This window comes from Paroedura picta, chromosome 5 (assembly GCF_049243985.1).
Source record: "Paroedura picta isolate Pp20150507F chromosome 5, Ppicta_v3.0, whole genome shotgun sequence".
Classification (NCBI taxonomy): domain Eukaryota; kingdom Metazoa; phylum Chordata; class Lepidosauria; order Squamata; family Gekkonidae; genus Paroedura; species Paroedura picta.
In genome coordinates, this window is record NC_135373.1 from 16,518,869 (window position 1) to 16,532,669 (window position 13,801).

The 13,801-nt window shown below is 51.0% G+C and overlaps 1 protein-coding gene across 2 annotated transcripts; it reads left to right on the forward strand.

Moving 5' to 3' along the window:
- The first annotated feature begins 308 nt into the window (after nucleotides 1–308).
- LOC143837152 (cytochrome P450 2G1-like) lies at nucleotides 309–13,599 on the forward strand. Of its 2 annotated transcripts, none has more exons than XM_077336677.1 (9): nucleotides 309–538; nucleotides 2,458–2,620; nucleotides 3,731–3,880; nucleotides 4,225–4,385; nucleotides 5,591–5,767; nucleotides 8,348–8,489; nucleotides 9,825–10,012; nucleotides 11,061–11,220; nucleotides 12,519–13,599. In XM_077336677.1, the coding sequence occupies exons 1-9, from the start codon at nucleotides 362–364 to the stop codon at nucleotides 12,698–12,700; spliced, it is 1,500 nt and encodes a 499-aa protein (XP_077192792.1). In that variant the 5' UTR covers nucleotides 309–361; the 3' UTR covers nucleotides 12,701–13,599. The 2 variants fall into 2 exon arrangements, with proteins under 2 accessions (XP_077192792.1, XP_077192793.1); XM_077336678.1 differs by having other exon boundaries at nucleotides 310–538; nucleotides 11,079–11,220.
- Nucleotides 13,600–13,801: the final 202 nt, after the last annotated feature.

Consider the following 13,801-nt stretch of genomic DNA (forward strand, 5'->3'; position numbering starts at 1 on the left):
ACTGGGAATCCTACTCCCCTTGAATGGACATACGATCCCTTCCTTCCCTAACCCCCTTGGCACAGTCTGGTCTCTTCACAGGGCCTTCTTTTTCCTTGGCAGGATCGCCAGTCTTCACATTCGCATTAACAGCTAAAGGGACGGCCTGTAAGCGGCCACACTTTGTCAGCCCGGATCCAGATCACCTTTTCCCCAGAAAGCGGCAGAGCATGAGAATTGTTTGGGAGCCCAGCCCAGTTGTAAGTTACCAGATAACTTGCCCTCTGTAGTGAGGAATGCCACAAGTAAGACCTCACAGACGTTATAAAGCCTCCCTCTCTGGCCCCACGCGAGAGTCTCGCTGAAGCATCCGGCACTCCCCATGGAGACGCTGCTCGTCTTGTTGCTGCTCCTCATCGTCTGCTGTGCCCTTCTCATCTTGAGGAGGAAGGGTGCTGGGAGCAAAGGCCTCCCCCTCCCCCCTGGGCCCACCCCGCTCCCCCTCCTGGGGAACTTCCTCCAAGTGGGCCGCAAGAATGTGATCAAGTCCCTAATGAAGGTGAGTCTGTCCCCTTCCTTTGCCAGGCCAAACGCTGAGCCTGCAAGCTCCTGGGCCCAGGGTAGGTTGCCAACTCCAGTCTGGGAAACGCCTGGAGATTTTTTTCAAGAAGGTAGAGTCAAGGGAGTTTAAGGAAGGACATCAGTGGGGTACAAGCTGCCATTTTCTCAAGAGGAACTGATGTCTGTAGTATAAAGACTTAGTGGGTGGGTGAGTGGGTGGGTGGGTAGAAAGAAAGAAAGAAAGAAAGAAAGAAAGAAAGAAAGAAAGAAAGAAAGAAAGAAAGAAAGAAAGAAAGAATGAATTTGGGATGGAAATTTGAAATCCATACATGAATGTTTCGAACTTTTCCACTTTTTGATTTTGAGGGGCTCTTGAAAAAGCAGAAAGCTGTTAAGCATCCATTTTTGATCTCACCTCTTCCCTCCCATAAATATACACAGCGTGCTAAGTACATTGGCAATTATAACCGGAATTTTAAAATGTATTCCAAATTTGGTCAGCCCCGTTAATATTTGAATGGGGGACCACCAAGGAAGTCCAGCTTCAAGTGGATAGCTTGAAGTACCACAACAAAATTTGAGACCCACAAAAATTTATTCTATGTGTGAGCTTTCTTGCGCATGCATACCTTCAATAAATCTTTGTGGTTGTCACAAGTGCCACTGGACTCAATTTTTATTACGGGAGTCCAGGGTGGCTGTGCCTCTTGCCCAGGGGTAGTCAAACTGCGGCCCTCCAGGTGTCCATGGAATACAATCCCCATGAGCCCTTGCCAGCAGGGGCAGGGGCTCATGGGGATTGTAGTCCATGGACATCTGGAGGGCCGCAGTTTGACTACCCCTGCGTCTCGCCCTTTGAGACAGGTAGAAACTTCAGGACACCTAGGGGCTAGGGTTGCTAGTAGGGTTAGGCGCTTTGGCGCCCGAAGCAGCCAGTCTCTCCCGGTGCGGCTGATGCCTGTGCCTCCCCCTCCCCCCCCCCCCCCCGCAGCACGGCACTTGCCATGCTGGGGTCGACCGGCCGCTTCAGGCACCAAAGCGCCCAACCCAAGTTTCCAGACCCAGACCAGGAAATTCCCAGAGAGTTTGGAGTTGGAGCCTGGGGAGGCACAGTGGGGCACAGTTGTTGCTGTTGTTGTTGCTGTTGTTGTTATTATTATTACTGGATGTATTGCCTGCCGCTATCAGCAGTCATCTCACAGTGAGTTTCATAAGATGATGTTATGCGTTCATATAAACTCCCACAAATATAAGGTTAAAAGTTAAAATTCTACTCAGCCCCCTCAGTACTAAACAATCCAGTGGCAAAGTCCCAACCCCGACCCCCCCCAAATCCAAGCCCCCCTCCCCCATTGTGCTTTAGGGGAGAATTAAGGGGGTGCCACAATCCAGGTACATAGATGACTATGCTAGCTTGGCTTGGAGGGGCCCCTCTGATCCCCCGCCCCCTGATCTCAACCAAAGACCTGGCGGAAGAGCTCCATCTTGCAGGCCATGCGGAACAGTAAAGGCTCCTGCAGGGCCCTCAGCTCTTCTAGGAGTTCATTCCACCAGGTCAAGGCCAGAACCAAAAAGGCCCTGGCCCTAGTCGAGGCCAGGCGATCCTCCCTAGGGCCAGCCTCCCCACTGCAATGCTCCATGTCCGGTTCTGCAGGAAGGAGAGCAGCTACTGGAGGGCTGTCCCATGTATCCCCATTGCAGAGAGGCAGTGGGCCAAGAGCTTGTAGTTGACCATGTCAAACATGGCTGACAGGTCTAACATCACAAGAATGACCAAGCAGTGTCAAAGAGCCCACCCTCCCAAGCAGCCATTTCCTCCAGCGGACCGGATCTCTGTAGTCTAGAGAGAAACTGGACTTGTGGGGGATTCCTGAACATGGGCATCCCTGTTATGGACTGATGCTTTTCTCTGGGCAGATGAGCGAGGAATATGGCCCGGTGTTCACCGTGTATCTGGGACCGCAGCGTGTCGTGGTCCTGTGCAGCTACCAAGTGGTGAAGGAGGCCCTGGTGGAGCGGGCAGAGGAGTTCAGTGGGCGTGCACAGCTGCCCGCCTTCTCCAAGGATTTCAAGGAGCATGGTGAGGGAGCTCTGTGGCTCTGGGCCCCACCCACCCAGATATTCGGGGAGGGGGGGCAGAAGGGGAGGTTACAGTGAAATCCTCAGAAGGAAGGTGCTTGATTGCTTCAAGGTCTTTCTGCCTTCAGTGCCTGGCTGATTCCCTGTTAGGAAGATTTCCTTAAATGTCATGCACTAGAAAAACGTTAACTTCAGATCTCTTCATTCTACTAAACCATAGCTTGGAAATGTTTTGTGCAGAAGATGCATTTCAGGTGTCTGATGAATGAGACTCAAATCCATACAAAATCTATTAGGACTCCAAACACCCCCCCCCCAAAAAAAAAAAAGAAAAAAAGAAAAAAAAGAAAACGTGTATGAAGCTGCCTTTTATGGGACCCGACTCTTGGTCCATCAAGGTCTGTACTGTCTACTCATGTACTTCAAGAGAGCAAGCATGTGCCCCCTCGGCCTCCTCTTCACCAGGTGGGACATCATCCTCATATACCTCAGCCTTTCCTGGTAAGGCTTCTTGGTCTCCCGGCCCTGGTTCATCCTAATCGTCCTCCTCTGCATTTGCTCCCTTCTGCCCAGATTCTTTTTTCAAATGAGGCCTCCAGAACTGCACATAAAACTTCAAGTTCAGCCTGACCAGTGAGGTTTGCAGTGCGACTCTGGCATCGTCTGATTCAGAGATTATGCCTCTGATGATACATCCCAAAACAACATTAGCCTTTTTTGTTGCTGCATCACACTGACTGCTCATATTCAGCTCACAGTCCACCTGTACCCCAAGGTCTTGTTCAGACTGCACCCCTCTCCCTTCTTCCAACCATCATTCTGCAGAGAATATTACAGTAAATGAAACATTGAGGTGGAGCATATTTCTCTGTACATTTAAATGCAAGAATTTAAAGGATACTGTTTAACTATGTGAATTTTATGAAAGGTCAGAAAAAATACTAGAGGTCCCCCCCTGCTGGACACATTCTAGGTTTTCCTCGCAGTCTTCTGGGATCTCATGAGTTGATCATGTTGAGTTTACAATGATTCACAACCGAGATGTTTTTGGGGGCCCTCTGCTCCCACTTGAGGCCCCACGATTGAAGTTGTTGTGGATTCTTCCTACCAGGGGTTGTATTTGCCAATGGGGACCGGTGGAAACAACTCCGCCGCTTCTCTCTCCACACACTGAGGAATTTTGGGATGGGGAAACGATCTATCGAGGAGCAGATCCAGGCAGAAGCCCAATACCTAGTGGAGGAGCTCCATAAAACTGAAGGTAAGCGGAACTCCATGTCCTCTCTCCCCACCCCCACTCTCTGGGGAAGGTTTAGAAGGCAATCCTAAGCAGCTGCATTTAGTGGGGCAGCAGGGCTTGCTTATAGGAAAGTGATCCCAGGATTGCACTGTTAGAACACACCTACTCCACAGACAGAAGCATTCTTTGTGCACAGGGAATGTGGTTTGGGGAAAGGAGCTAGCAGAGAATGCTCAGCAGCACTGAGACAAAAGAACAAATCCCAAGAATCTTTGGGGAAAGCCATGGCACTGAGGGTGGGGTATAATGGTAGCAGCGGACATGCCTTTCCTCCTGCGGACATGGCTTCTTTCTCCCCCTACCAGAGAGGCCCTTTGACCCAATCTTCATCATTAGCCGCGCCGTATCCAACATCATCTGCTCTGTAGTGTTTGGGGATCGCTTTGAATATGATGATGAGAAATTCCTCATATTGAACAGGCTGATAACAGAACGGTTCCGTGTGGCTAGCTCGCCCATGGCTCAGGTGAGGCTGGTGGGGCAGCCCCCCATAACCAAACCCTGCTTTTCCCTGCTACTAATTTGTGCCAGAATCATCAGTGTTTGGTGAATGCAGCAGGCACTCTGCAGTCACAGAGGCATGATCCTTAGTGCAGTAAATCAGTCTCTCAGGAAGGATAATGCCCCAAAAGGCAAAACCTTCCATTTATTCAAGCAGACCCCATTACATTCAAGTTGCAGCCAACAGGAGAGAGAGAAGCCTGATCCTTCTCACAAATGGCCAGCTTGTCCAGCACCGTGAGTATAAGGGCACTGTCTGTGCAGGAGAGACTTGCAGACAGGTGTCTCCATGGAAGGCCATGGAAAGAGAGGACAATGATTACAACTGGCCTCAACCAGGGCCGGGGACTTTTCAGCCCCAGCCTGGTGGAACACTCAACCTTGCAAGATCAGAGCCCTGAAGAACCTAAGGTCATTCTGCAGGGTTTGCAAAACAGAGCTGTTCAGCCTGGCCTACAGCTGAAGCCTAAACTTAACAGCAAACTACTTAAGCAAGCACTGACATTCAAGTGGCATCCCATTCAAGGAGTCAACACCTATAGAGGAGTCAACACCTATGCGCCCCCCCCCCCAGTGCGCAGTCATAGGAGTTGCTCACTCCAACACAGAAATGCTTAGCTGATTCCTTATTCCTGTACCCATAACTGGCCAGAGCTCTCTCCCCCTCCTTCATCTGTGATGCTGGCCGCCAAATCAGTAGCTCAGGGTGATGTGGAGGTGGGAGAGAGGAAGAAGAGGGACTTCTGTCCCCTGTTGTTTGTGAGCTTTTATTAGTGGTCCCCCTCCCAAGCAAAGCCACTCAGAATGATGCATAAGGGTAGGAAAGAAAGAACTGAGATCTGGAAGGCTGGGTTTGACCCCAAACCACCAGCTGACTCTGCTGTTCTTAGCAGCTCCTGCAGTCTGTCTACAGACTGGCTGGATCTGGGGGCCCAACTCAGGATCCATAAATAGGAGTGACTGGAGGAAAAGGTGGGTTGGCGGAGCTCTGTCACTCCGGGAACTGTTTTGAGCTGAGCTGAGATTGCAGGAAGGAATAGTGGAGACAATTGTTCCAGGGAGCTTGTGCAGAAGGCCTTTCAGTCCCGGCCTCTCTTGGGAATTGGAACCTTCTGGGACCACTCCGCAAAGAAGCCCTGATGGCCCATTGCCATCTTTCCCCACCCACAGCTGTACAACATGTTCCCGGAGCTCATGGAGAAAATTCCAGGGATTCACCACAGGGGCAGCAAATGCTCCCAAGAAATTATCAACTTCATTCTGGAAAGAATCGAGATCCAGAAGGCCTCGCTGGATCCCAGCATGCCCCAAAATTACATCGACTGCTTTTTGGTGAAGATGGAGCAGGTAAGTCATTAACCAGCAAATGAATGGAGGAGGATAGCAAATCAAATAATGTACTCCCCTCCTCCTCTCCCCCCCGCCCCCGGTGCTTGGAGCCCCATGGTTAGTGTTTGTCCCTCTGGTGCTGCCATCAAGGTATCTATTCCCCCTCCATTTTGTCAAAGAATGATAGCTCTTTGTGTGATATGTGCCGTCAATTTGCTTCCAACTTATGGGGACCCTATGAACGAATAACCTCCCAAAATGTCCTGCCATGGAGAATCGCTAGCTCATTCCCCAGCTCAACTGCTTCAAAGAATTTGATTGCTTACAGCCCTAAAAGAGAGTCATTCAAAATGGACACAATTTTTTTTTTGCGGATAAGATCTTCATGTTCCACTACAACCTTTCCCAAAATGTTGAGACAACTCCGGGGTTTGATTTCTACAGTTTCAGGTGCCTCACCCAGACTGAAGAGGGCAGAGCGCAAGCTTCAATGAGGCCGACCACGTGTCCTCTAGACCAAGGGTAGCCAACCTGTGGTCCTCCAGATGTCCATGGACTACAATTCCCATGAGCCCCTGCCAGCAAACGCTGGCAGGGGCTCATGGGAATTGTAGCCCATGGACATCTGGAGGACCACAGGTTGACTACCCCTGCTCTAGACCCCTTGTGGCTTGTGAAAACGGGCAACAAGAGGATCGGTAGACCTCCCCAAGAGACTGTAAACCTGTCCCTGGCGAGGCTAAAGGAGGCAGTGGTCTGGCCTCTACTGAAAGAAAAATCACTTGGTCCATTGGATCCTGCCAGCTACCGTCTGGAGGCCGTGGCAGGATGGCTCCAACAGAGCCACCTGAAGCCCAACCTCTTTGAAGATGGAGGTCCTGTGGCTGGGGAAGAAGGAGCCAGTGGAGGACGCTCATCTCCCCTGCTTTGATGAACTGCAATTATCAGCTTCAGAGTTTGGGGGCGACCTTTGCCTCCCCCTTATCGATGAGGGAATAGGTCAAGAACGTAGCGTGCCAGACATTTTACCATCTGTACCAGGCAAAGCTGCTATTGCCCTTTTTGGCCCTGGGAGATTTAACCACAGTGTTCTATGCAACGGTCACCTCCAGGCTAGATTACTGCAACTCGCTCTATGCAGGTCTATACTTGGACCTGACCCAGAGATTGCAGTGGGTGCAGAATGCAGCTGCATGGGACCTCACAGGGACCCCATGGAGGGATCTACTCAGCCTGCCCTCCAGCAGCTGCATTGGCTTCTGGTAAAATTCCAGATCAGGTTCAAGGTTTTGGTATTGACCTTAAAGGCCCTATGCAGACTGGGCCTTCTATACCTGAGGAACCTCCTCTCCCAATATGTCCCCAGAAAGCATTGCATTCTGCAAACAACAAACATGCCCCAAATACATGGCCACAACCAGAACCAGGGCTTCTTCGGCCCTTGCTACAACCTGGCAGAGTTGCCAGTCAACATTTGAACCCGGTAGTGCTGTCAAAAGTTCCACAAGGCCTGCAAAACAGCCCTCTTCTGCTAGGCCTGTGCCGGAGGTCAGGACATGGTAAGGACATGCCCCCCCCTTGTTTTAGATCCTCCAGTCTTATCAGCCCAATGGAGGATATCTAGTCGGTGGGGAGAGAGGTATTGGTTTTATCTGTATTTATATTATTTATTGTAAACTGCTCTGAGCCCACTTTGAAGGGAGCATCTTAATACAGCCCGCAGCTCCACGGGCGCCACGGACTAAATAAAAGGATAAGGGCTTGGGAGGCGGGATGTGTCTGTGATGAGGAAGGGTGCCGATTGGCCCCTTCCTCTGGACAGACTACGGGAGGGACCAATCGGCAGGCGCAAAGCGCCTGCTGATTGATCCCTCCGAGTCCCCGCCAGAGCAACTGCGAGCCGCACACAGCGGAGACTACACATCTGATGGCCCTCTACAAAGCAAGCCGGGAGAAGGCATCTTCCTTCTGTAGCCACCAAAGCAGATTCCCAACCAGGGTTGTGGGGAACCCTGGGGTTCCATGAGAGGTCCCCAGGGATTATGTGGCCTGTCCCAGAAGTTCAAATGCCTGCTGACATTTTTATTACATTCATATACCGCCCGCCCCAGAGGCTCAGGCACATGGAACATAAACAATACATTGAATTTTGTTTCTACATCAGATAAAATATAATACAGTACAACAATGTTAACAACAAGAACTAAAACAGATAACAGATTACCACAATAACAATCAGGTCCATGGTTCAGTTCAGGTATATGGATTCCTGAGAGGCAGGTTCAGGGGCCCAGCAGGTGTTGCTGATTCCGGTTGGCCTCAACCAAATGCCTGGTGGAAGAGTTCCCTTTTGCAGGCCCTGCGGAATATCTATAGACCTCACTGGAGCCCACTTTCCCTGTTGCTCTTTCCCCACAATGGAGATGGTAAATGATTGATAGATTGATTGGCTGGCTCCCACATCTTACTTCTGCGCCTCCTTCACCAGTACCAGCATTTTAAACTGGTGAAGCTGGGGATTTAACCTGGGACCTGCACCCAAAGCAGAGGCTCTTTCACTGAGCCACAGACCCTCCCTCCTTATTTAACTCTTGACAGGAAAAAAATAATCCAAAGACGGAATTCTGCCTGGAGAATTTGGTGATGTCCACGTTCAATTTATTCTTTGCTGGGACGGAGACGGTCAGCACCACCCTGAGATACGGGTTCCTCGTCTTGCTGAAATACCCGCACATACAAGGTAAGGGAAAGCACTTTGGGGGACCCCTCTGACTCAGTAACATGCCAAGCAGCCTCGATTCAGTCCCACGTTCTCCTGGCCAAAAGACCTCTGGTGCCAAGTGGTGGGAATGAACTTTCCCTGAAATGGATTAATGGGGTCACTTCAGGCGATGGGGCTTGGGATATTTGCGCCCCACTAAAAACACCGGGCCCCTTCAAAGGGCTTCTGAGTTCCCGTGGTTTATAGATTTGGCTGACAGCACATTGCAACCCGCAATTTTAATCAGGGGTGGAGCCAACTCTTGCAGCCTGCCCATGTTGTCTTGTCCCAGACAGAGATTCTAGTGTGGAAAGAAGGTAGTCTTCTTTGAAGGGGCCTGGTGTTTTTAGGTTGGATACACACTTTTCTTGGATGCTTTAGGATGCTTTGGGCTGATCCTGCGTTGAGCAGGGGGTTGGACTAGATGGCCTGTGTGGTCCCTTCCAACTCTATGATTCTATGATTCTAGTCTGTCCTTCCAAACACTGCATTCTGCTATCTGGGGGTGCCCCCTTGTGGCTTAGTCATCCTCCTGCAGTATGAAAGGTCCTTGTGTCTCGTCCATGAGAACTGGTTGTTTTTGAGAAATAGCATGAAACTTTGCATAGGATGTGTATGCTCACATGCCAATGTGGGGGGCTGGGGGGGCTAAGGCAAAGAGTTTCAAAAAGTATTGTTTCTCAGTTTTTCAGAAGCTAAAACCAAATATAAAAGGTGTTTTGTTCTAGGGATGTGCACCTCGGCTCGGCTTGGCCAGCTCGGCGATCACTGAAGCCCAAGCCAGGGGCATAGGAGGCCAGCACCATGGCATGGAGAGGAGGGGGGGTGGCATCTGCTCTCCGTGGTGCTGGCCTCCTATGCCCCGCCTCAGGCTTTGGTAATTGCTGAGGCAACCAAGCAAAGTTGAGGTGCACATCCCTGTTTTGTACTGACTCCAAGAGTCCCAGGAGACAGGTGCTAAAATCAGGTGCCCACTCCTGATTTTGAGTGCACCAACCTTCCCTTTCTAATCTCTGACATCTGTAACACGTCCTACGGGCCCCGCAGTACCAGGGGTTCCACGGTGCTGTATGGTTAGGAGGCCTTCACACTGTGATTGTCAGGGGGGGTTTCATACTTATGCGGCTTGCGAGATGCAAGAACAACAACAAAGAAAGAAGCTGTCTCTTCCAGCTATCCCTAGTAAGGGTTCCCTGCTGTTGCAGCACAAGAAACAACACCAATTGTGCTCTGCTACGGCCCCACAGATCCTTAAATTGGCTCTGGTGATATGGGCTCCATGAATCCTTAAACCACGACTGTCGGTTCCCCCAGAAAAGATCCACGAGGAAATTGAGCGAGTGGTTGGACGAGATCGGCCACCAGCTGGCGAAGACAGGAGCAAAATGCCTTACACGGAGGCCGTCTTGCACGAAATCCAGAGGTTCGGCGATATCCTCCCCATGAGCCTTCCTCACAGAGTCACCTGTGACACCCACTTCAGGGGATACATCATCCCTAAGGTGAGGGTCCCCCTCAAGAACAGGGAGGTCACAATCCAGCTGCTTAACCTCTGCAAGGCTCCCTACATTTCAGTTGGGGAAAGGTGGGAACTCATGTTGGAATCATCTCCCCCTCAGTTCTGGACTTAGTGGATGGTCTGGTGGGCAAATCCTTCATTCCCTGTCCTCAGTTCTTTATCAGGTAAGTGGTACCTGGAGCCTCACAGGAGTTTAGAGCACCTGAAGCCAGTCGCCCTGATCGGAATGGCCCAGACTAGGTTGAACTCATCATATCTTGGGAGGTAAGTTGGGCCAGCCTTGGTTAGTTTTTCGGTCGGAGACCACCAAGGAGGTCCAGACTCATTGCACAGAGGCAGGCAATAGTAAATCACCTATGAACATCTCTTGCCCTGACCTGAATGGCCCGGGCTAGCCCAATGTTGTCAAATCTCAGAAGTTCAGCAGATGAAATGCTGATTTTATGACCTTAGGCAGATTGTGGGGGAGTGGGTGGGCAGGAAGGGATATGCCAGTGTTTAACCCCTGTGGCCCCTCCTTGCATGCCCAGGGAATTGCTGATCACTACTGTGGGATGGTAGATGAATTCCCTCCAGGCCAGTCTGGATTCTGGAGATTTTTGGTGGAGGGATCACTTGGGCATGAAATTGGGGTCACTGTGGGTGGGCAGGTAGTTGTGAGTTCCTGCATTGTGCAGGGTTTGGACTAGATGACCCTGGAGGTCTCTTCCACTCTATGATTCTAGGGCCTGGGTTGGCACTTGGAAGGAAGACCACGAAGGATGTCCAGCATTGCTAAATGGAGATGACAATGCTAAGACCACCTTTGTCTTGATAACCCTACAGGGTCGCTGTAAATCAACCATGACTTGAGCACAACTTTCCCCTGAAAGCAAGTTATTCACTGAAAATCCCAAATAACTCCCTAGAAGCTCAGTTCACAGAGATGCTCCATCCATAGGTGACAGTTTAACCAGCCTTTGGTGGTGAATGCAGGCACCCACTGTGCCTTGCTTTTTGTGCTTCCCTCTGCCCCCTCCTGCTGCCAACAGCTGCTCTGCCTTCTCCAGGGAACATCTGTCTACCCGCTGCTCACCACTGTGCACTATGACCCAGAGCAGCACTCCAACCCCCACGACTTTGACCCCGGGAGGTTCCTGGATGCCAGAGGCCGCTTTCAGAAGGTGGATGCATTCATGCCGTTCTCAGCAGGTGAGGAGGGGACTTCTGTTCCCCAAAGGCAGGCCAGCAGGAGGGGCTCTCATCTCTTCTTCCCACATGGGCCAGTGCTGCAGCCGTTGTCATAACTGAGGCCACACCTAACAAGGAAGGAGAATAAAACGCAGATCTGGTTTATTGTATTCTGATTTTCTCTACCTGAAGGAGTCTCAAGGCAGCTTACAATCACCTTCCCTTTCCTCTCCCCACAACAGACACCCTGTGAGGCAGGTGAGGCTGAGAGAGCCCTGATATTACTGCAGAGTCAGAACAGCTTTATCAGGGCTGTGGTGAGCACAAGGTCACCCATCTGGCTGCATGTGGAGGAGGAGAAGTGGGGAATCAAACCCAGCTTGCCAGATTAGAGGCCACCACTCTTAATCACGACACTCAACTGGCACAGGTGGAAGAAAGGAAGAATTTGCTAAATGCTCCATCGGCCTCTTTTTAACTGTGTCTTTGGAATCAAGCAGTAACTAAAAATACTAAAAAGGCAAATATGATTTTGATGTGGAACATCTACTGGCGTGCTCCCTCCAACGGAGGTCTACGGACATGGCGTCCATAGTCCCGCCCCCAAGGACTGCACCAGTAGATGGATCATGGCAGCGGTGCCATGATGTCGTCACCGCCGCTGCCAGTTTTCCAAGGCCACTCCTGCCCTCTGGAGAGCAGGGCCATTCTCCGGAGACTGGCAGAGGTTGGCCCTGCCCAGCATGAAACAGTGCTGTGCATTGCTGTGCTGGAGCCACTCCCGTCAGTCTCCCGAGGCTGCCCCTGCTCTCCAGAGGGCAGGAGAGGCCTCGGAGGCATGGTGGGGGCAACCCCAGCCCAGCAACGCACAGCACTGTGTCGTGCTGAGCTGGCCCCGCCCCCACCAGCACTCATGCCAGCAGGTGAGGGGGTGGGGGGCAGGAGGGAGGGGGCAGGGAGCAAGGATTCTCACCCCTTTTCTTCTGGTCATCTTGCAGCCCCTTAAACATATAAAGCAAAGGCCCAGCAGTGGCTATTAGCAACAAGGTATATTTTTGGTCCTTGGGGGCCCACATTGGGAGGGCTTCTGGAGTTCTGGCCCTGCTGGACGAACCTCCCAATGGCCTCTGGGCTTGGTCACTGTGCAACACAGAAAATTGGCCTGGAAGGGCCACTGGCCTGATCCAACATGGCTTCTCTCATGCCCTTATGTCCCATCTTCTTGCCCTACAGAGGCCAGCCTCCTCTTCCCTCCCTCTGCAGCTGTGCTCATTCTGAAAATGCCCATGATTTTTCTTGATTGGCTTCTCTCCCCCCAGGGAAGCGCGTTTGCCTGGGCGAAGGGCTAGCCCGCATGGAGCTGTTCCTCTTCTTCACCACCATCCTGCAGGCCTTCACCCTCACATCAGCCGTGTCACCCAAGCACATCAGTCTTGCCCCTACAGCGAGTGAACTTGGCAAGGTACCTCCCATATATCAGCTTTCAATGCTCCGCCGTTGATGATGGTCCTTTCAGATGCCTTCAACAAAACAGCAGTCATATCAAAAGAACACATTACAACTGAAAACTTGGCCAGTTCCCAGTGACAATAACTGATCAGTTCATTTCTTAATTTTGTTTACCATAAAGCATCAGTTTCAACACCAATTTAATTTCAAAAGAACTTGCCATCTTTTATCAGCAGACCTCTTTCCCTCCTCTTAGGGGAGGGGTGTTTCTCTGGGCCCCGTTTTCATATCACACTTTGTATCTGTGGCTGTTGCCCCCTTCCAAGAAGGAGAGCCTTATATTATCCCATACACTCACTCAAGAACAGAACTCACACTCATAGACAGGGAGAGCAGATTCACACACGCATTCACTTCCCCAGTGGGCGGCTGGCACTATCCATTGGCCTGCCCACCAACAGTGCTGTCTCGGGGGCTTTACGCACCGGGATCTTTGTTGCAAATTGGTCACTGAATGAAAAATCGCCATTTAAAGTAGTGGAATTCGTCGTTATGCATACCTGCCTTTGTAGTGGAATCAGTTGCGTTTTGTAGCGTTTCCCACAGGCTTCCGGTCTCGGCAGAAATCGCTAGAAAGGAAGCGCTATTGCCAAGCTCGTCCCGCCCCTGGCCGTCAAGCAGCCAATGGGCAGCCGTTAGCATGCTCCCAAACAGCCCCTTTCCCTTTAAGAAAGGTTTTTTTTTAAAAAAACAGACCCATAGCAACGAATCTGTGTAGATTCATTGCAACGGAGAGACCCATCCAGCTGCCTGGTGTGTTTGAGCTGTCGTTTGATCGTTTGATCGTTGCCACGCTTCCTCCGAGTGAAAAAAAAAATCCCCCCCCCTCTCATGGGCCCGATTTTCGGCTGAATGAATGTGTAAAAAATAAAGGGAAAATAATTCAGCAAACGTGCTTTTCTGTGGTTTGTGCTTAGTGACTAAAGGGGAGGGACGGAAGCCAGGGAAGCCTCTAAACAGAAAGAGGCTCGCTGGTGCGTTTATCCCCGCTCGCTCGGAGAAAAAAAAATGGCGATCGCTTCGCCGGAAGATCAGAGAAGAGAGCCAAGGGGAGGGACTTTGTAGAAACCGCAACAATGTTAACGCACAGGTC